Source organism: Littorina saxatilis, linkage group LG10 (assembly GCF_037325665.1).
Source record: "Littorina saxatilis isolate snail1 linkage group LG10, US_GU_Lsax_2.0, whole genome shotgun sequence".
Lineage (NCBI taxonomy): Eukaryota > Metazoa > Mollusca > Gastropoda > Littorinimorpha > Littorinidae > Littorina > Littorina saxatilis.
The window spans coordinates 23641039-23661749 of record NC_090254.1 but is presented as its reverse complement, the minus strand read 5'-3'; the positions used below and the strand labels follow the sequence as shown (position 1 = coordinate 23661749).

The window sequence follows — 20711 nt, the reverse complement described above, 5'->3', positions numbered from 1 at the left end:
AGGGAAGGGACGCTACTCTTGTTGAAATGATTGTACCAGACGATAAACTATAAACTTTGCAGTTCTGCGGTGCAGAGCCTGCAATTTAACGTTTTGAACACTTATTCACTAACATGTGTGGGTTATTCCTTTCTTTTTCGTCAATACCTTTGCTAAAGAATGTTATACCGCATTTTTGACTAGAAACGATTTAAGCAGGGTAATTGTCGACTCTTTCAAAACGACAAAAGTTACACTTACAGAGCCAGAGGCGGAATCCATGAGAAATGTCAAAACCTGGCTGTCAGTGTCCGCTTTAGCAGGTGCGAGCCTTCAACGGAACAAGCGCAGTGCACCACCTGACCGAAATGAAACACAGCATATGGTAATGCAAAAACAAAATGTTTGTTTCCTGTTTTTCATGGTCTGATTACTTGAACTTTAGTGTGTTAAATTCATAGCTCAGAATCCAGTGCCATTCTTTACGAATTTTTGATACAAGTCCCTGTAATCAAGCCAAAGAACATTTGTCGTGAAATTAATTGAGGGATTGAGCTCCAAACTTAAGTCATGGGTGAAAGTAGCCCGTCAATTGACTGAAATCCGTCAATCTGAAAATAAGTCTGACGGAAATTCCGTCAATCCGCAATTTTTATTAAAAAAAAAAAAATTAAAAAAAATATTTTTTTTATTTTTTTTTTTTTATTTTTTTTTAAGCGGAACGCGTTTTTGAACTGCTATGCGGTAAACCCCGTAGGTGAGGTTTCTTCGCTTTCGGATTCGCTCTGCATCACGGTAAAAAAAAAGTTCTCGCGTTTTGGCAGGCATTACGAAGTGGTGACATGATTTCTGCGGAAAACGCATGGACAGATCTTATTGATGCTGGTCTAGCCAACAAAGGCGATGGGACTGGTTGGAGTTCATGAAACTAAAACTGTGTGTGATAAGTTTGGTGCTTGAAACTCAAGTGCTTTTCCTTGAGAACTTTGCACTATAAGAGATGCTACTGCTTAGTTGCTACTTTGTGCAGTGCTACATCATGCTGTTTGCATGTGTGAGATTCTGTTTCATCATTTATTTCAATGCCTGTCTGGCAATGTTTGCTTCTTATAATTAAATATTTCAAACTTTTATTTCAGTTGTTCAGTTTCTATTTCATTTAGTAATTGGCTGTTGTCAATGTTAATTGTTATCAATTGTGTCGTTGTGTTGGAAGATGCAAGTGTGAAAAGATACAAAAGAAAAATGATTACTTCTGTGAATTGTTTTGATTTTGTTTACCCTTTTTACCATATCATTAGAATCTGAAGGTATTTTTTTGACCTGCATGATAGTGACAAAAAGTGTATTTTTTTGCCAGGAAAGGCCACAAAATCACAATGTATAATGCAAAAATTCGTTTTCGGCCGGGGGGCGTTGCCCCCCTGGACCCCCTAACGGGGCCCTGCCCCGTACCCCGCCAGGGCCTAGGCGGCCCCTGGACCCCTGCCTCAAAAAATTTTCAGTCAATTTAATTTTCATAGCTTTCACCCATGTTAAGTATAATTAATTAATTTGGTTGTTTGCTAGGCGAAAAAGACTCAAAAATGGCATACATTATCAACCAAGGATCCCCCCGCGGGTTAGGGGGAAGAATTTATCCGATGCTCCCCAGCATGTCGTAAGAGGCGACTAACGGATTCTGTTTCTCCTTTTACCCTTGTTAAGTGTTTCTTGTATAGAATATAGTCAATGTTTGTAAAGATTTTAGTCAAGCAATATGTAAGAAATGTTATGTCCTTTGTACTGGAAACTTGCTTTCTCCCAGTAAGGTCATATATTGTACTACGTTGCAAGCCCCTGGAGCAATGTTTTGCTTAGTGCTTTTGTGAACAAGAAACAATTAACAAGTGGCTCTATTCCATCTCCCCCCTTTCCCCGTCGCGATATAACCTTGAACGGTTGAAAACGACGTTAAACACCAAATAAAGAAAGAAAGATCAACCAAGGAACATCATTTACACGCCGGAGTCGCCTCCCCTGTCCGCCTGTACCGATAATTCCTTCTTTGACGCATGTAAATGAAATGCAACCATACAGTTCATCGGAGTTCATTCCGTGACTTCAAAGGGATCTAAAATGACTTATAAATGATTACAATTACAGGTTCTACAAATTTGGAGGCTTAAATGCCTCTGAATTACGAGCTATGAATTTAACACACTAAAGTTCAACATTACCTTGATTACTTTCTAATTTTTCATGACGCCACACCCTCGATCTCTACCAAGTGAGTACCTCATGGCAGTAGCAATTAATTAAGCAGGGATGGCCAAATCTCAAAATTTTAACTCGCCAGCCGGGCGAGTAATTTAAAAAGTCACTAGCTCGCCAAAAATGTCACTGGCCCGGTAAATACCACACAACAAATTATGAGTGTTGCTGGTACTGTTAGATTTCTTTACACAACAGTGGTGACACGCACAGGAGCCTCGTTTTTGTTGAGTCACTTGAGAAAAAGTGACTCTATGTAATCGGTCAGTGTTAGTCTGTCCGGCCGGCCGGCCGTCCGTAGACACCACCTTAACGTTGGACTTTTCTCGGAAACTATCAAAGCGATCCGGCTCATATTTTGTTTAGTCGTGACCTTCAATGACCTCTACACTTTAACGATGGTTTCGTTGACCTTTGACCTTTTTCAAGGTCACAGGTCAGCGTCAAAGGAAAAATTAGACATTTTATATCTTTGACAAAGTTCATCGGATGTGATTGAAACTTTGTAGGATTATTCTTTACATCAAAGTATTTACATCTGTAGCCTTTTACGAACGTTATCAGAAAAACAAGGGAGATAACTAGCCTTTTCTGTTCGGCAACACACAACTTAACGTTGGGCTTTTCTCGGAAACTATAAAAGTGACCGGGCTCAAATTTTATGTGAACGTGACTCCCAGTGACCTCTACACTTTGACGTCTGCTTTGGTGACCTTTGACCTTTTTCAAGGTCACAGGTATGTCTTGAAGGAAAAAAATTGAAATATCATATCTCTGAAACTATTCATCGGATTTGATTCAAACTTTATAGGATTATTCTTTACATCAAATTATTTACATCTGTATTGTGTTGTGAATAGCAATTTCTTCCTGTCCATCTGATGCCTCATATAATATTCAGAACTGCGAAAGTGACTCGATCGAGCGTTTGCTCTTCTTGTTTCAGTAGAACATGCATGGCGATGATTTTGTAGACAGAAGTTCCTGCATCTTCACAGTGTTTATATGGCTTTAAAACTCGATAGTACTGAACAACCAAAAGTTTTGCATTTGACCAGAATTTTCACTGGCCAGCCGGGCGGATTCTTTACTTGCCCCTGGCGATCGGGCGAACGATTTGATTTAAGTCATTGGAGGAAATGGTTAAAGCTCTTTAATCTTTATACAACAGTATTTTTTTGGTATGAGTTAGTTTCACTTGAATGAAAGTACAATCAAAATGTTAGCTTTGATCTAGATGAAGCTTTGTGAGATTATACATTATACACCAAATTTTGTTTCAGCATGGTATGTGACTTTTTCTACCCTAACATGGGCGGGGTGGAAAGCCACATCTACCAGCTTTCAAGCTGCCTTCTTGACAGAGGGCACAAGGTTGTCATAGTAACACACAAATATGGAGACAGATGTGGAGTGAGATACCTTGCCAATGGCTTGAAGGTGAGAGATTGTGGTGAATTGTGAGAGGAAAAAAAAGAATCATTTCATACAAGTTCTGTAAAACTGATAAATCCAATTAATTGTGAGGATGTAATCAGATTGCAAATGATGGAAGTGTTTTATTAATTACTCTGTCAAAATACTTTGTACATGATATAGAAATGCAATGTTGTTCTCAGACATGGTAGTCTTACGTCAGAGATATAGGGTCTTAAAAAAGGGTTTTACTGCACATGGATGTCGGCTTGACCGTTGTGATTTTGTTTCACAGGTGTATTATTTACCAGTACCACCTTTCTACAACCAATGCATTTTACCAAGTCTGTTCACCACACTACCTCTCATGCGATCTGTCTTCATACGCGAGAAAATCTCCATCGTCCATGGACACTCTGTAAGTATCTCACTATCTGCAGTGGCAAGCTCCCCATGACTAAAACCACAGTGCAAATATGTCATTAGATAATGGCATGCTTTCTGGTTTCAAGTGAGCATTATCCCTGCTGTGTATGAACCTAGTGTCCATGGGGATTATTTTGTGAGCAGGAGATACAGAATGTGGCTCGATCTGTTGTTTGCGTACTGGCTTTGACAACAGTTCGTCGCTATCGACATGGTTTCAAATACGGGTTTGGCAGAGGGTTTGTTTCCTTGAGTCAACTTTGTGCAGACTCTCCTGTCTGAAAACACCTGTGTGGACAGCTCACTTGCATGCAATAAAGAGCCCAAGTTCAGAGTGAAAGTCTCAGAGTTTGGAAAACCATACAAACACACACAGAAAGAAAAAAATTGGTAGCGTCTTGCTGAATGGCATATCATTAGCCCCAGGGAGTAAGCAACCCGAATTTCCATGAGGTTAACCTTACAGAAGTATATGACTTTACCTTACCATACCTAATTAGCTGATGAGTATAATAATGACTTCTCAGCTTCATTATATGGCAGCTTTTGCTATTGTGTTTTACATGCCTAAAATCTATAACCTTGAACGGTTGAAAACGACGTTAAACACCAAATAAAAAAGAAAAGAAAGATGCCTAAAATCTGAGCATTTTCAGTCAATATTTTTTTTACATGTGTTATTATTAATTGTAATTCAATCAAGATGCCGTTTTAATGAAACAGATCCTGTGATTAGTCAGAATGCCCCAACTCATTAAAAATTACCGGTCATTAATTGTCGATGAACACTCACTAAAAAAGCCATTAACAACCTGCTGGCGAGGCGCATTGTCCCCATTGATACAAATTCAATTAGTCTCGGTTAGCTTTGAGGGTCATTATACAAGTAGGAAATATGAAGGCCAACGAAATACCGAGACCATAAGTTATGCAAAGTGATGACATCGAATACGTGACGTAAGTTGATGCATGAATTCTTCGGGACTAGGTCAGTCAATTCCAAAGACCGCTTTTGTGATGAAAAGAATTTGTTTTAGAGTTTGCTGTCCAGAAACCCGTCGAAAAAGAAGGGAAAATGTATGTGAAAGAAAACAAAACAGGAGCAGAGTGATAAGATAGGAATACAGAGACATATTTCTTGGGACTTGACCCTTGCAGGTAGGTGGACTGAAAGTAGTGTGTGAACAGAACCGAACCAATTCTGTCTGTTTACAACCGCATGAAAGCAGGAAAGAGATCGTCGTCAGATTGAATTACAATAACATTAACATGCTTCCATTTGAAACTTTGAGGTCGTCATCGTGGATTGACGCCCGACCAAAGTCTAATTGAAGCCCTCGGTCGCTTCGCTCCGTTGGGCTTCAATTAACTTCAAATGGAAGCATGTTAATGTGTAATTAACCTTTAAGTTTTTTTTCTTATTTCATAGCAAAAGTTGCTGGAGTTTCTAGTTATCATAATTGAAATTAAAACCTTTTACTTTTTTGGTTTTGTGAATTTAGGTGGAATGAACAAAATCGCAGAATGCTTGTTTTTTAACCGTATATATATATATATATATATATATATATATATAGCAAAACAGAGATGTTGCTAATATGCTCAGGGTGGAAATTGTGTGCCTTCCGGGGATGGGACTTTGCAGCGGAGTGACAAAAACCCACCGATGTCAAATCCCAAATTTTTTGCTAATGTTGGGTACATTTCCTTCAAATTTTAATGCAGATTTTCAAATTCTTCCATGGGAAGCAAGCAAACCCTTGAGGGAGATTTCCTCCTTATTCATCATGGCATATGCAGTCTTCAAGCTTTGATGGCATACTTTGTTTAGTATTTCTGCTGATAATGAAGACAGCAGTATTAAGAATTAATGTACTTTGTAGTTGCCACTGTATACTTCATGCATTCTGTTTAATCTTTTTGCAGGCTTTCTCAACCTTGGGCCATGAAGCAATGTTCCATGCTCGCACTATGGGGCTGAAGACAGTGTTCACAGATCATTCCCTGTTCGGCTTTGCTGATGCTAGTTCAATTCTGACCAATAAAGTGCTCAAGTTTTCACTGGCTGACGTCTCTCATGTCATCTGCGTGTCTCACACCAGGTACATGTGTACACGCTTTTTTGTTGTTGACCCTCTGTCTGATGACTTGCTCCCTTTAAAGATCCTGTTTTTCAGATTTACTCTCAATAGAAATGTGTAAGTTAATATCTATTTTAAGACTTCCTTTCTGTCAAGATTTGATGTTATTGTTTGAAATCGTACAAAGGAGGTAATACTGAAATTTATAAATGTATACAGTTCAATACATACAGCATTATGTGAGTGTGTGTGTGGGTGTGGGTCAAAAGTGTAAGTGGTCTTGTTGTAAGTTTACGAAATGAAAGCAATAACTTACTTGATATATTCTTCCAGCAAAGAGAACACAGTGTTGCGATCAAAAATCTTGCCTCATCAAGTGTCTGTGATTCCAAATGCTGTCGATGCCACCATGTTTGTGCCAGACCCAAGCAAGCGAATGCCTGGGAAAAGTAAGTGTCCTACCCCCCGCGGGTTAGGGGGAAGAATTTACCCGATGCTCCCCAGCATGTCGTAAGAGGCGACTAACGGATTCTGTTTCTCCTTTTACCCTTGCTAAGTGTTTTTTGTATAGAATATAGTCAATTTTTGTAAAGATTTTAGTTAAGCAGTATGTAAGAAATGTTAAGTCCTTTGTACTGGAAACTTGCATTCTCCCAGTAAGGTAATATATTGTACAACGTTGCAAGCCCCTGGAGCTAATTAAATTACATATTCTTACGCAACTCACATAGATAGCATTAACTTCAGTTAAAGTGCTAGGACACTGAACTACGCTTCACCCCAAAGGGGAAGCAACCCCCTAAAAAAGAACGGCATTGACCTATAACCCAAGCTATACAAGAGTCGAGGTCATACCGTCACGTGACCTATCACGCGTGACTCGACCGCCGCCGTGCTGGAAACTCACTCCTACTTCAGCTACCAGATAGCTCGGACGCTTTTTACACTACGCTGCAGGCTTTTAGCCTACTGTCTTCTGGACAGTGTTTCACCCCGTCTACAGGTCCCTGCTTCTCATGCACAAGTTTGGGTGAGCTCGTTTTAATTTATTTGCTTTTGCTTGCGTTTCTTTCTTTCTCCGTTGTTCGGTCTGATTGTTGTTTATCAATATCATATCTCAGACTGGTTTTTGTCAGCAATGGCTGACAAGGAGAATTAGAAACCACAGACTAGTCAGTAGCTGCTGAGGTTTCTCCTTTTACGTTTCGCATAAAGAGAAAGGCAAAGGCACTACCATTTCAGTCTCTAACTATTACGTCTGTTAAATAACCTTGTATGGTTGAAAACGACGTTAAACACCATATAAAGAAGAAAGAAAGAATGTCTGTTAATTTTGGACCCTATGAGTCCAATCGTGCTGAAGCAGGTTAAATTTAGGTTACTTCAGCCAAGACAAACGCAGTGGGAAAGAGAATACTTGTGTTTAAGATAGTTTTTCTTCCCTTTTTGAGATGTTTTCGACCCAAATGTATAACATGTTGCCATTCGTCGAGTTTGCGCTCGCTCCCGGCGGGAGTGGGCGACGCAGTTTGTTGTCACGCATCGAGGTTCCGCCTTCATGCACAGTCACTTCGGCTGACGTGCACGCAGAGGAGTGTGTTTACTTCATACGAGGAGCGTTCACGCTCTACAGGTTAGTCAGGTTCACCGGTAGCCAGGTTCTCTGGTGAAAGTGTTCCAGTTGGGCCGGAACTAGTAGCCCCCCCGCCGCGGCTGGGGGGTGAAAGTTTGACTTTCCCGAGGCTATCGCTCTTAGCAAGCGGAACTCGGGGGGTCAACACCGGACAACAAGTTGGGCCGGAACTAGTAGCCCCCCCGCCGCGGCTGGGGGGTGAAAGTTTGACTTTCCCGAGGCTATCGCTCTTAGCAAGCGGAACTCGGGGGGTCAACACCGGACAACAAGTTGGGCCGGAACTAGTAGCCCCCCCGCCACGGCCGGGGGGTGAAAGTTCGACTCCCCGGAGGCTATCGCTCTTAGCAAGCGGAACTCACGGGGGGTTGACACCGGACAACGAGACAGATGTACTCACGGGCAGACTTTTATGTCTCGGTGAATGTGTACATGTCTCAACTTCCTCCTTTTGGGCAGGAAGCTGCTTTCGGGCAGGCTTTGCACGGTTCTTCTGTTTTGCAATCAGCCTCGCCTGTGGTGGATCGTTTTAGTGACGCAGCTAGTCACAGCGACTTTCACGGTCCAGCCTCAGCAGATTCGGAGTTCGATGATTCTCACTCAGTTTCTGAGGAGGAAGTTGATGGCAAGTTGTCACTCTAACTTAAACCAGCTATGGTTACTGCAGCTCAGGTGTCTGCCAAGTACTTCGCTGAAGGGGTGACAGCTATGACAAGCTCTGCGGCACCACCACCCTCAGTGGTGTGTGATTTCCGCCCTGCTTTAACGGAAGTTCAGGGATATCGTTTTAGCGAGTCTCCTTCTGTTGCTTGCGAACTTTCCAAGGTGCTGGCTAGAACTTCGGGTTCTGAGAATAGCTTGCCTGTGGATACTGTGCCTTTACTGGCTGCACACGGTCAGGCTCCTGATGCTGCTCAGCCATGGCTTGCCTCAGACCAGTTACGGAAGCGAGCACTTCGTTTCATTCACGCAAGTTTGCTCTCTCCCGTCGTCATCACAGTCTTATTGAGACTTACGCTTTGCCGGGTGCACCGCTTCCGGTCACTCCGGAGTTGGCTAATCTCAGGGAGGATGTCTATCGTTGGACAAAGCTTGCGCTTACTCTGAAGGCGCATTACTTGGTTTGGGGGAGACGGGAAGATACTCGTTGGAACTTGCGTCTCTTTCAGAGACACTTCTTCGATCTCTTTCGCGGTCGGTCGCGGTGTTGTTGAATCCTTTCGATTTTCGAAACGACGCTAGCGTGAAAGACGTCCTCATACTCCTGGCCTCTTTGGCTAAGGTTTCAGCCGAACAAATGTCAGTCGCGGCACGGTTGTACGCACATGCGGCTTACACACGCAGGGACGCTTTCTTGTCTGGCTCTAGAATTGAACTTGCGGAAGTTTTCTCATATGATTCTCCTTTTCCATCACTTCCTTTGTGGGCAGCGATGCGGCGTTGCTTTCGCTTGCGTCACCCGCGCAAGTAACGCTTCACTCGCTGAGCGATATCCGTAGGCCTAGGTTACACCAAGCCTAAGAACTTAGTTTATTCTTTTCTTCGTACTACGGAACCGCTTCCGGTTGCACCGTACTTGTCGATCATACATCTTTAATGTTCATAGCAAGGAGAAACTGTCTGTTTTCAAGAACAATGATCTCCTGGCTGTGGAAGATCGTGGCCGCACTTCTTTCTATTATCGTCTTGGTGCAAGATTTTGATTCATTCTTTCCCTTGTGCGGTTTCGTACTCACGGGATGGGATGCCTTTGTGTTCTGTCGGGACACATATTCAAAGGGCTTAGCTTTGCTGTTCTTCTGGGAAAAGGCCTCGGCCGACAGTATTGTTCTGTCGGTGAGACTTAAATCTCTTCCTTGCTCGAGGGTTTTTCTTTGCGAATCCTCCTCTTTGCACGCGGACTCTTTAACAGAGAGAATCTCACAGCAAAAGGAAAAGCCCACGGCACGCCTCGGCTTTTCTTATCAGAGAAAAGCGCTAAGCTGGCCGTTCTCAGCTTTGGGTTTTATCTTCTTCTCGGTGTGGCACGTTGCCAAATACCCACCACTTTATCTCCTCGAGGCGATTTAGCGGTAGGGTTCAGTGGGCAAACAATAGCACGCTTTCTTGCATACTCTTGGCACTTGTCAACTGGAGTCTTAGCGTTCTTCTCTCTGCCTCTGTGTTTTCCCACAGCGGCTGGAGGGGCGATTAGAACTCTCACTTTATTGAGGGAGGCACTGGGGCCCTTCCTTTTGGGTCACTTATATAGATCGTGCCTATGTTTACTTCCACCTTTGGATATACAAAATGGATCGGAAGTGGCTACTTTTTATTTAATTCAGTTCTTCAGGGCTCTGGTTTCGTTTGATAAGCAATCAAATGAAGAGCCGGAACATGTTACTGTTAGTGTCTTTTCTTGACTGGTTCACAGACACAACCAATCTTTGGATTCTCACACCACTGCTCTTACAGGGCGTTCCCGTTGGTTCTCTCTCCACCAGCGAAGCAGTTCTGTCTCTTGTGGAATTCTTTCCCCTTGTCAGGGGAGAACAGGTGTTGATTCAATCGGACAACATCACAGTGGTCTTTTATCACGAGAAGCAGGGGGTGGCATCTCGCTCCCTATCACTGCCACAGCGAGCATGCGAGGTTTTGATGTGGCTTTTACCACCACGAATTCTTATTAGCAGTGAAGTACCTTCTGAGAGGCTCTATGGCTTGGCAGACTCTGGTCGGTCGGCCAGGAATGTCCACTTGGATCGGACTCTATCTCGCTATGCGCTTCTACTCCTTCTGGTGAATTTGGAGAAGCCGCTGATAGAAGTTTTGCCTCTCGGTACTATCACCTTCTGCTAAATGTTCGTCTCCCCGTTCCCGGATAATACTCTCGATTCTACTTTGAGCGGCCTGTTGGTCTCACATTATGGGCCCATTCAATCTTGTTTGCCAGTCCTTTAGGCTGGCAAGAAGGCGCCGTTTTTTACACTCGAGCCACACGGGTGTCTACTGTACGGGAATCATCGAGACGCTCAGGGGCTTCTGCCTCATCTCTGGATTTGGTCTAGAGATTCCATAGGGGTTCAGCGTCTTCGTTTTTGTTTCACTTTGACTGGCTTGGAACAATTGGCGTACTTTTAAAGAACCCCACTTCTCTCCGTTCAATGCGGGTGGCGAACCACCTATCCTGGCTTTCCGAATTTTCTCCCACGTCTCTGAATTAAGACTTTATGCGATATCAGTTGCACTGACACAGCTAGGTCGCAAAACATTTTTTCACTTGGGTTCTTTTTAGCCAGCGTGATTAAGGGAACCTCCCTTTGGTTGGCTGAAAGCAAATCTCCAGTCCCGGCTTGGGATTTGCTCCTAGTTTCGGAGTTTTTGAGTTCGGATTGTTTAATCCTTGACAAATTAGCCTTGTTATTCTAAATACGGGAAGCCGTCATACTTACTCTAGTAGCTTCTGAGAGAAGTGCGAGTAAGTGCATTTTCTGTCTGGTTTTTGCTTTAGACATCTCTTTGGAGAAAGACTGATCTATAGCGCTTAGGTTTAATTCAAAATTTCTGACAAATAAGCAGAAACAGGGGTAACCAGATCCGATAATACAATTCTACCAATTTGCAATATTTTGGCTCTGCTAGAGCCATATTTAACAATTGTACATTTCGAGTTTAAATATATTTCTGACTCGCTTGACAAGTGGCCCCCTTCATCCCCTCCTTCCTCGTCCTGATATGGCTCTGTGTAGTCGGCTGGACGTTAAGCAACAAATAAACAAACAAACTGATCTGTTTAGATCACCAGAACAAAGGCTTTTGTTTATTTCCATCAACTTTTCTAGAGGCAATGATTTAGTGAAGTCAACCTTAGCTAAATGGACTGCCACATTGATTAGGCAATGCCTACAGTGGTGGCAGGGAAAAGGGGGGGGGGGGGCAGTCAGTCCTCCCTTTTCAGGCAGCACGGGCTCAAGAGGTCAGAGTGTAGGCCTCTTCTTTATCTGTTCTTAAGTCTGAGAGACTTACATAAGTCATGAATGCAGCTCATTGACCGTTCAAGGACATAGTCATGAGTTTTCTATCGGCGGGGTATTTTAAGTACCCGCTATTTTAATACACATCTACTAGACATCTTCCGCAGAAGATGTCTTTTTATGTTTTCCTGGGAACGTATCTGGTGCTCGGCAGAACATTAATTTCGGTTTGCCAGCTTTTGTAGCTACAGGCCAGATACTTGCAAGATGTTAACTGTGAGTTCATTTGCCCACCACCTAAATTAGCAATCTGCTATCTATGTGAGTTGCGTAAGAATATGTAATTTAATATAAAATTTCAAAAATAAATTTTGATTTAATTAATATACTTACCAACTCACATATTGGATTCCCTCCCGGCCTGCCCCGCAAATTTTTTTAAGGGGTTATATGTTTCAATACGGAATGGGTTTCACCGGTATACATCCTGCGCAGGCGCAGTACACCGGTAGTGTAAATAACCATCAAGGACCATGCCTTGTATGGCATACGGTTTTTGTTTCAGAGTTATTTTCCCACGTTGCCATGTAAGAGTGCTTCCATGTCTTATCACAAAACGAAGTTTTGCTTAGGGTTTCCCTAAAAATGAACAGATCACTTCAGTAGGAGTGAGTTTCCAGCACGGCGGCGGTCGAGTCACGCGTGATAGGTCACGTGACGGTATGACCTCGACTCTTGTATAGCTTGGGTTATAGGTCAATGCCGTTCTTTTTTAGGGGGTTGCTTCCCCTTTGGGGTGAAGCGTAGTTCAGTGTCCTAGCACTTTAACTGAAGTTAATGCTATCTATGTGAGTTGGTAAGTATATTAATTAAATCAAAATTTATTTTTGAAATTTTATATTTTTGATTAGTGCTTTTGTGAACAAGAAACAATTGACAAGTGGCTCTATCCCATCTCCCCCCTTTTCCCCGTCGCGATATAACCTTCGTGGTTGAAAACGGCGTTAAACACCAAATAAAGGAAAGAAAGTAAGTGTCCTCTGTGATTTTGCTGGTCTGATTTATGTGAGCTTTGGTTTAAAACTAGTTTTTTTCCTGGTGTGCTTAAATAAGATATGTTGGTGATCTTGTATGCTTTGTGTATGTCTGTCTGTCTGTCTCTGTCTCTCTGTCTATCTAGTATGACTCTTCAAATAGCAGACATGGGATTCTTCCGTAAATTTACGGAATTCCGTACATTTTTAGGCTCCAGGGATCATTCATGAGATTCGTGCAAATCCGCTGAGAAAATGTTGGGGTATATGTAGGTATAGACCCAAGTTTTTCGGCCGGTCCATCGCGACGCTCCATTCCATACTATTCTTGAACGGTTGGTTCCTAAAACGGTCAGACTGTTGCTGGTCGATCCGTATGGGAACGCGCTCTTTGTCTCCTACAGTCACCGTTTCAACGTAGCTATCGGGGATTCAGTATTTAAGCATACCGTATGAGAATGATTCGGCGCCATATTTACATCGCTTCGAGCCACCTGCCAAAATGATGAGGAAGCTAAAGCGATAGGAAACCGTTCTAGCCCGGGAAATTGACCAGCAGAAGTACAAGAAAAATCTCTGGAGATTCGACTGGCTCGATGAAGTTCAGTGTATCATTGAGCTGGAAAGACGAGAAAGGCCAGAAGACACAAGACGTGAAAGTTGGCGATGCTTTAGACTTGATACACGCTGTATGAAAAAGACACTAAACTTGCAGTGGACTCTGACAAACTATTTTCTACTCATGGAAAACAGTTCTGCTTTAATTCAAGGTGAGGTAAAAATAAAATCAATTTTCTTTCATATGTTTCCCTGCTGTTTGAATTGTTGTTATTGCCATTGATATAGAAGCTCTATGATTAAGCTGAAATATGCATTTCAGGGCCATTTTTGTGTGTCTAAAACACTAAAAACCTTCAGCTTCTGGGGGATTCACCCCCAGACCCCGACCAGGGGCGTTGCCCCTGGACCCTACTGGGGGCCGCAGAAGGCCCCCAGACCCCCACCTTCTTTTTCCTTAATTATCACTTTTTCTGAATCCCATGTCTGAAATAGGGTCTTGGTGCAGTACTCAATAGTTTTTGGTTTGTATTGAATAAATGGATGATTACAGCTGTGATGAATGAAACACTCACATTTAGTCTAATCAAAAACCACCTTCTTTCAGCCGCGGTGTTGGATTGGTTTAAATAGAGATTTGTTGTGATTTCAACCAATCAGAACCCGCGGTTTGTTCTCTCCAGTTTGGGTGGCACCCACTTTCGCTTCGTGCACCTCAGCCAAGTACTTCAGTCTTTTGGGAATGTCAGTGTGTTTGTGTGTTACTTATATTTTTCAGTCACTGTTGTTGTGATAAGCCGTCTGGTGTACAGAAAGGGAATGGATCTACTGGCTGGCATCATCCCTGTCATTGCGGCTAAATATCCTCAGGTCAACTTCCTCATAGGTACTGTGTGTGTGTGTGTGTGTGTGTGTGTGTGTGTGTGTGTGTGTGCAAGGAACACAGTTGAACTTGATGTTTAAGACACACACACACACCACCACCCCCCCCCCCCCCCCCCCAATTCCCCCTTTTCAGACCTTGCTGTCTCACATTTCCTGTTCATAACCTCTTTTTAAATTTATTCTCATTTGAAGACTACTTCCATAATGGCCTTTTTTGCTCAGATTCTTTAACAGGGTATCACTGTATGCCATATTTTTTTTTGGGGGGGGGGGGGGGGGGGGCGGAGGCAAACTGACAGCCAGATTTCTGTTATGTGGTATTACACACAGTATCACAGTTTGGAAAGTTAAAACCCTAATCGGAATCCCCATTCCCCTGTCGTCCATATTTAGAGCGCTTACGTCCCTTTGTTGCTTAGAAACAAAATTATAAGCACACAATAATGATTTTGTTGGTGTTTCTCTTTCACTGTCAGGAGGGGATGGTCCAAAGAGAGTTCTGCTTGAGGAGGTGCGGGAACAGCATGAGTTGCATGACCGAGTCACATTCATCGGATCTCTCAACCACAGTCAAGTCAGGGGGGTGTGTACTGATGACTTTCTTCTGTGTGCTGGTCAGTTTCTTCTGTCAGCTGGTTGTCAGTCTGTGTGCTAGTCAGTTTCCCACTGCCTGTTGGTCAGTTTCGACTGTTTGTTGGTCAGTTTCTTCTGTGTGTTGGGCCAGTTTCAACAACTTTTTTTCTTCTTCTCCTAGATGATGTTGTACATTGTAATCTTCTTTTGTGGGTATTCCTGTTGCCCCAAATGTATCAAGCCTATATACCATGGTAAAAAGTTGATAGCTAGAGGCGTTAAGAAGGTCTCTCATTTTAAGTTAACTGCTCATGTCAGATTGCTTTCTGATGACTACATGTCCCTGTTAAGACTACTAATATTGTACCTCTTTAACTTGATATTTAGATATTAAGTGTTTGCACTATGCAGGTGATTTAAGTTATCTCATTGTTTAAAGTTTGTACTGTGCAGGTACTGTGTCAGGGAGACATTTTGGTCAACACTTCCCTCACAGAGGCTTTCTGCATTGCAATTGTGGAGGCTGCTTGTTGTGGGTGAGTCAAGTTGGTTCTGAATTTCTGAAATGAAGTGATTGGAAACATTGTTGTAATCTTTTCAAGAGTGCAAATACACAATAGACAGCCTTATGTACACTCTCCCACATGCAGGCAGTCAAACAGAAAAATCGTTCACTGGACACAGATTAGACAAGCATAATGTACAAACACACAATATACAAACAAACACACACACAAGCACATATACACACAAACACACATACACACACGCACATACACCCACAAGAATTCATGCTTGTGCACACAAGCACATACAAACATGCGCACACACACATACACAAGTGCACACACACACACACACACACACACACACACACACACACACACACACACACACACACACACACACACACGCACACACACATGCAGGGCGCGGTATGCAAGAGTCGAGGTTATAGACTTTAGTCCGGAATAAACTGTACCCTCAATGCAGTTTATCCCTGACTAAAGTCTCTAAACTTGACTCCTGCATAGTGGCCCAGATGAACTATTTCCATGTGAAAGATGTCAAGTGATCAATCTTTTGTCTCTCCAGACTACAGGTGGTCAGCACCAAGGTGGGAGGTGTTCCTGAAGTCTTACCCCCCAACCTCATCTACCTGGCTGACCCCAATGTCAAAGGTCAGTTAACACCCTGCCCTAGAGGTAGATGAGGATATACAAATGTATTATGAATATATGAGGATATATTATGAATATACATGTAGCTTTAGTGATGTGTATAAATATATGTCTCAAAAAGTAGAAAGTCTTGGTGCTGAAAATGTTTTAGAGCTATATATAGACTCGTAAAAAATAAAGTTTAAAAAAAAGCAGTTGAAATGATGATTCCACATTGTCCAGATTGCTGGTTTGTGTTACCTAAGTGACATGTTTTTGTAACTGCTAATCCGCATCTGATGATACAGTGGATTCTCCCCCCCCCCCCCCCTTCCCCCCCCCCCCACCCCCCCCCATCCATTTTAAGATTTTTTTTTTTCTCAAGATTGTAGCTTTTTCAGATTTACTGTTTATTACACCAGTAAATTTGTTTCTTTGAAGACCTGATATTCTCAGATTGTGGGTGATCTTAAAAGGTGGGTTCTACTGTACCAAGTCCAGTTTGTAGCGTCACATTAACGTGTATTTCCAGCCCTTGCAGAAGCCCTCCAGAGAGCTATAGAGGATAAGAGGCAGAGGAAAGCAGTGTCACCGTGGGAAGCCCATCATTGTGTGAAGAACATGTACACCTGGGCTAACGTGGCTGAACGCACGGAGAAAGTTTACGACCTGGTCAGCGTCAGTCCTGATAGAGATGTTGCCACGCGTCTGCAGAGGTGATTGTGTTGGGACCCTGTAGTGTTTATGGTAGCTGTGTTGCTAGTGCAAAGACACTGCAGTGTACAGAGTAGTAGTGTAATTGTAAATACCTATATGTTTCATTGTTGGTTGGTAAAGAGACTTGAAATTCATGACTGGTGATTCTGGCCGAAAGTATGCTATCGTGTAGACAGTAACAGTGTTATTATTTAATTTGACTTTTGGTTAATACACAGACTTGAGAACTTTCAACAGGTAATTCTGTTATTCTGTTAGAAATATGCAATTGTGTACTGAGGACAGTGGTGCCTGCAATGTGAGGCCACTCTGATGACAGAAAGCCTTGCAACAACAGCACCCCCCGCGGGTTAGGGGGAGTCCCATATTGGTTTTGACGAGAAAGAATTTACCCGATGCTACCCAGCATGTCGTAAGAGGCGACTAACGGTTCTGTTTCTCCTTTTACCCTTGTTAAGTGTTTCTTGTATAGAATATAGTCAATTTTTGTAAAAAATTTAGTCAAGCAGTATGTAAGAAATGTTAAGTCCTTTGTACTGGAAACTTGCATTCTCCCAGTAAGGTAATATATTGTACTACGTTGCAAGCCCCTGGAGCAAATTTTTGATTAGTGCTTTTGTGAACAAGAAACAATTGACAAGTGGCTCTATCCCATCTTCCCCCTTTCCCCGTCGCGATATAACCTTCGTGGTTGAAAACGACGTTAAACACCAAATAAAGAAAGAAAGATTGCAACAACAGCCACCTTCTGTTGTCCCGTTGTCTATTATTTTGACCAAGACTACCTGCCATGAAAGGCCATTTGAAAAGAATGGACACTTGGCTGGTTCCAAGGATGTCCCTTTATCGCAGGTACCACTGTAACAGTATTACAGGTATGCTTCACTCTTGACATTGTGTGGAGGTCATTGTATGCTAGGAATGTATCAAGAGTGTTATTGAATCACTGACATATTTGGGTGATTTCAGGTACTACGGGTGTGGCCCACTAGCAGGCAAGCTGTTTGTGATAGCTGCTGTGTTGAACTTGTGGTTCCTCGCCCTCCTATGCTACATCATGCCTGCACAGGTTGGAATGTTATGATACATGGAAGCATGTAGCTAACTACAGATGCTTACACACACACACACTCAAACACACACACACACACACACACACACACGTATGCACATGCACACACACACACACACAAGCACACACACACACACACAAGCACACACACACAATAACACCCACACACACGCATGCGTATGTAGCTAACAAGAAAAATAAACACTCACTTCACATTGTGGTCTCTTTTTGTTGAATTCACAACAGACAGACTCAATCCTGACTGATTTTTGTAAGTTTATGCATGACCGAATTCGTTCTTATTGGAAAACAATCGAGGGGACATTAAAAAACAACAACTAACCAAACATTGGAAACGGTGTAACATTGTTAATACTCTTTCTTTTAATTCAATAGTTTGCTGCAGAAAACAGTGTTTTGCTCATGGGATATCAAAGTGACATCCTTGTGTAATGTTATTAAATCCAAGTTTCGGCAGTGCGTAAGAATATGAATGCAGGCAACATTTTCATAATCTCATTTTGTATGTTGGAGTTTTGATATACTGGTACATGTAGTTAATGCATACGAGGTAGCAGTTGGGATTTTACCTTTACACACGTATTGGTCAGAGAGTTAATGATCTAATGGCAGCTTTTTTTTTTAGGAATTGGAGTATAGAAGTGGAACTGAAAAGTTTTGCGTAAAATCATGAGGCTAATGTTGTTACCTATTGTTGCAGAACATCGAAGAAGCTCCAGAATTCAAGATCCATCAGCCTCGGTTGGCCAGAGGAAGTAGCAAGGAGATTATGCAGCATTGTGAGGCTTCTGCTCCACACAAAACAAGATAACCATCTCCAAGACGTGTTATGTTAGGCTTTAAATCAAAACAAGATAACCATCTCCAAGACTTGTTATGTTAGGTTTTAAATCAAAACAAGATAACCTTCTTCAAAGACTTGAAAGGTTTCATTACATTTTGTCATTGGCAGCATTGTTGGTGTTGTTGTTTTGAATTTTCAGGACTGATGTATGAGTTGGCCTTGGTTGCTTTGTACACACTGACCGAATTGTTGAATGTTTTTGTATGTTTATTGATTATGCAAGGGATTTTGAGAACTTGGTTTCTGTGAAAAACACAGTAGAACACTATTTTTACCCAGTCTTTTTTATATGAATTAAAATGTATACCATACTGGCCTTAGAAACAGCACTGATACTTTACAAATTTGGTTTGATATGAATGTGTGTATGAAACAGATACTTTATTTATTTGAGTTTTATGTGTGTATAAAACATACTTTATTTATTTGAGTTTTATGTATGCTCCATTTACCCGTGTTTGATTGTGTTTTAAAGACATTATTAGGCAAGTAGCATATATAGTCTTATTGGACAAAGAATTCTCCAGTGAAAGTGCCATAAGTTCAAAATGGGCTTGTGCAAGAGCATTAAGATTCGGAATAACATTCTGTTTTAATATATATTGAAGCTGACTAAGAAAATGCTCTTGTACCATTCAATCATGAATTTCAAGAATGGTATGTTTGCATGTGAACAATATTATCAAAGGTGTGGACCTTGTTCACTGTATTGTGGTGGCGGTTTTTGAGTCACTTGAGAAAAAGTGACTCTATGTAATCGGTCAGTGTTAGTCCGTCCGGCCGGCCGGCCATCCGGCCGGCCGTCCGTAGACACCACCTTAAAGCCATATGTACTCGATGACTATACACGCTAATTGCTTTACCAACAGCTGGAGACATGCTAAATTAAGTTCCCTGCAAAATATTGTGGTCTAGGACCCCTTCAATGTTGAGATATGTTAATTTTCATTTTGATCTGGATCGTCCTATTTATAGATTTGCCAACAGAGGTAGCGTTGACGCAAGGGAAATAACTCCGCGTCTTTGTTTGGATGTAAAGTTTTTGAGACTCTAAAACAAGCTGTAATGCATGTATATGGTCCGCGCATGGCGACATATCGTCATTACATGGTCTTGTGGTGCGTTTGACATCGATTATGGGCAAACTACACTTTGTAAACACGGGAGCGCGTACATGTATATGCCTTTAACGTTGAACTTTTCTCGGAAACTATCAAAGCGATCGGGCTCATATTTTGTTTAGTCGTGACCTCCAATGACCTCTACACTTTAACGATGGTTTCGTTGACCTTTGACCTTTTTCAAGGTCACAGGTCAGCGTCAAAGGAAAAATTAGACATTTTATATCTTTGACAAAGTTCATCGGATGTGATTGAAACTTTGTAGGATTATTCTTTACATCAAAGTATTTACATCTGTAGCCTTTTACGAACGTTATCAGAAAAACAAGGGAGATAACTAGCCTTTTCTGTTCGGCAACACACAACTTAACGTTGGGTTTTTCTCGGAAACTATAAAAGTGACCGGGCTCAAATTTTATGTGAACGTGACTCATTGTGTTGTGAATAGCAATTTCTTCCTGTCCATCTGATGCCTCATATAATATTCAGAACTGCGAAAGTGACTCGATCGAGCGTTTGCTCTTCTTGTTGTTTGTTATTATCAGAGAATAAGATTCAAAATTAGTTAAAATGAAAGTGTTTACTCTCAGGCAGTTATTTTAGAGTATCAATTCGTATATTCAAAATAAAATAAATGATTGTGATATGTATGCAAGTAGGTGTGTGTGAGTGTGTGCATGTGTGTTAGCCTTTGCATGTATTTGACAATGTTAACCTCAAAATAAAGACTTTTTACAAGCACCTTATGAAGTTGTTATTTGTACTACCTTTCTTTGACTGAACTTAATTTTTGACTCACCTGAGTAATTGGTGAGTCTTATCCGTTTGTGGAAAAAAAAACTTGACCTTAACGTTATCTCGGATATTTTTGAACTTTTTAACTTTGATTACTTCTAGGGTTTGATGATATCCCGACATGATCCCAGTTTGGTTGACCCTCCTGAAATTTTGAGGTCACAGATTAACGTTGAAGTTATCTCAGCTGATT

General features: G+C 41.9%; 1 protein-coding gene across 1 annotated transcript; it reads left to right on the top strand.

The window, feature by feature from the left end:
• Nucleotides 1-84: 84 nt before the first annotated feature.
• LOC138978471 (phosphatidylinositol N-acetylglucosaminyltransferase subunit A-like) lies at nucleotides 85-20469 on the top strand. Its single transcript, XM_070351214.1, has 12 exons — nucleotides 85-364; nucleotides 3516-3672; nucleotides 3944-4066; nucleotides 6001-6176; nucleotides 6489-6604; nucleotides 14109-14216; nucleotides 14692-14798; nucleotides 15242-15324; nucleotides 15884-15969; nucleotides 16481-16664; nucleotides 17635-17734; nucleotides 18459-20469. Exons 1-12 carry the CDS (start codon nucleotides 348-350, stop codon nucleotides 18567-18569), a joined length of 1368 nt encoding a protein of 455 aa, XP_070207315.1. The 5' UTR covers nucleotides 85-347; the 3' UTR covers nucleotides 18570-20469.
• Nucleotides 20470-20711: the final 242 nt, after the last annotated feature.

Coding starts and splice junctions, on each gene's coding strand:
- LOC138978471 (XM_070351214.1), top strand. Junction 4,067..6,000: donor CCATCGTCCATGGACACTCT/GTAAGTATCTCA, acceptor ATCTTTTTGCAG/GCTTTCTCAACCTTGGGCCA. Junction 14,217..14,691: donor TCAGGTCAACTTCCTCATAG/GTACTGTGTGTG, acceptor TTTCACTGTCAG/GAGGGGATGGTCCAAAGAGA.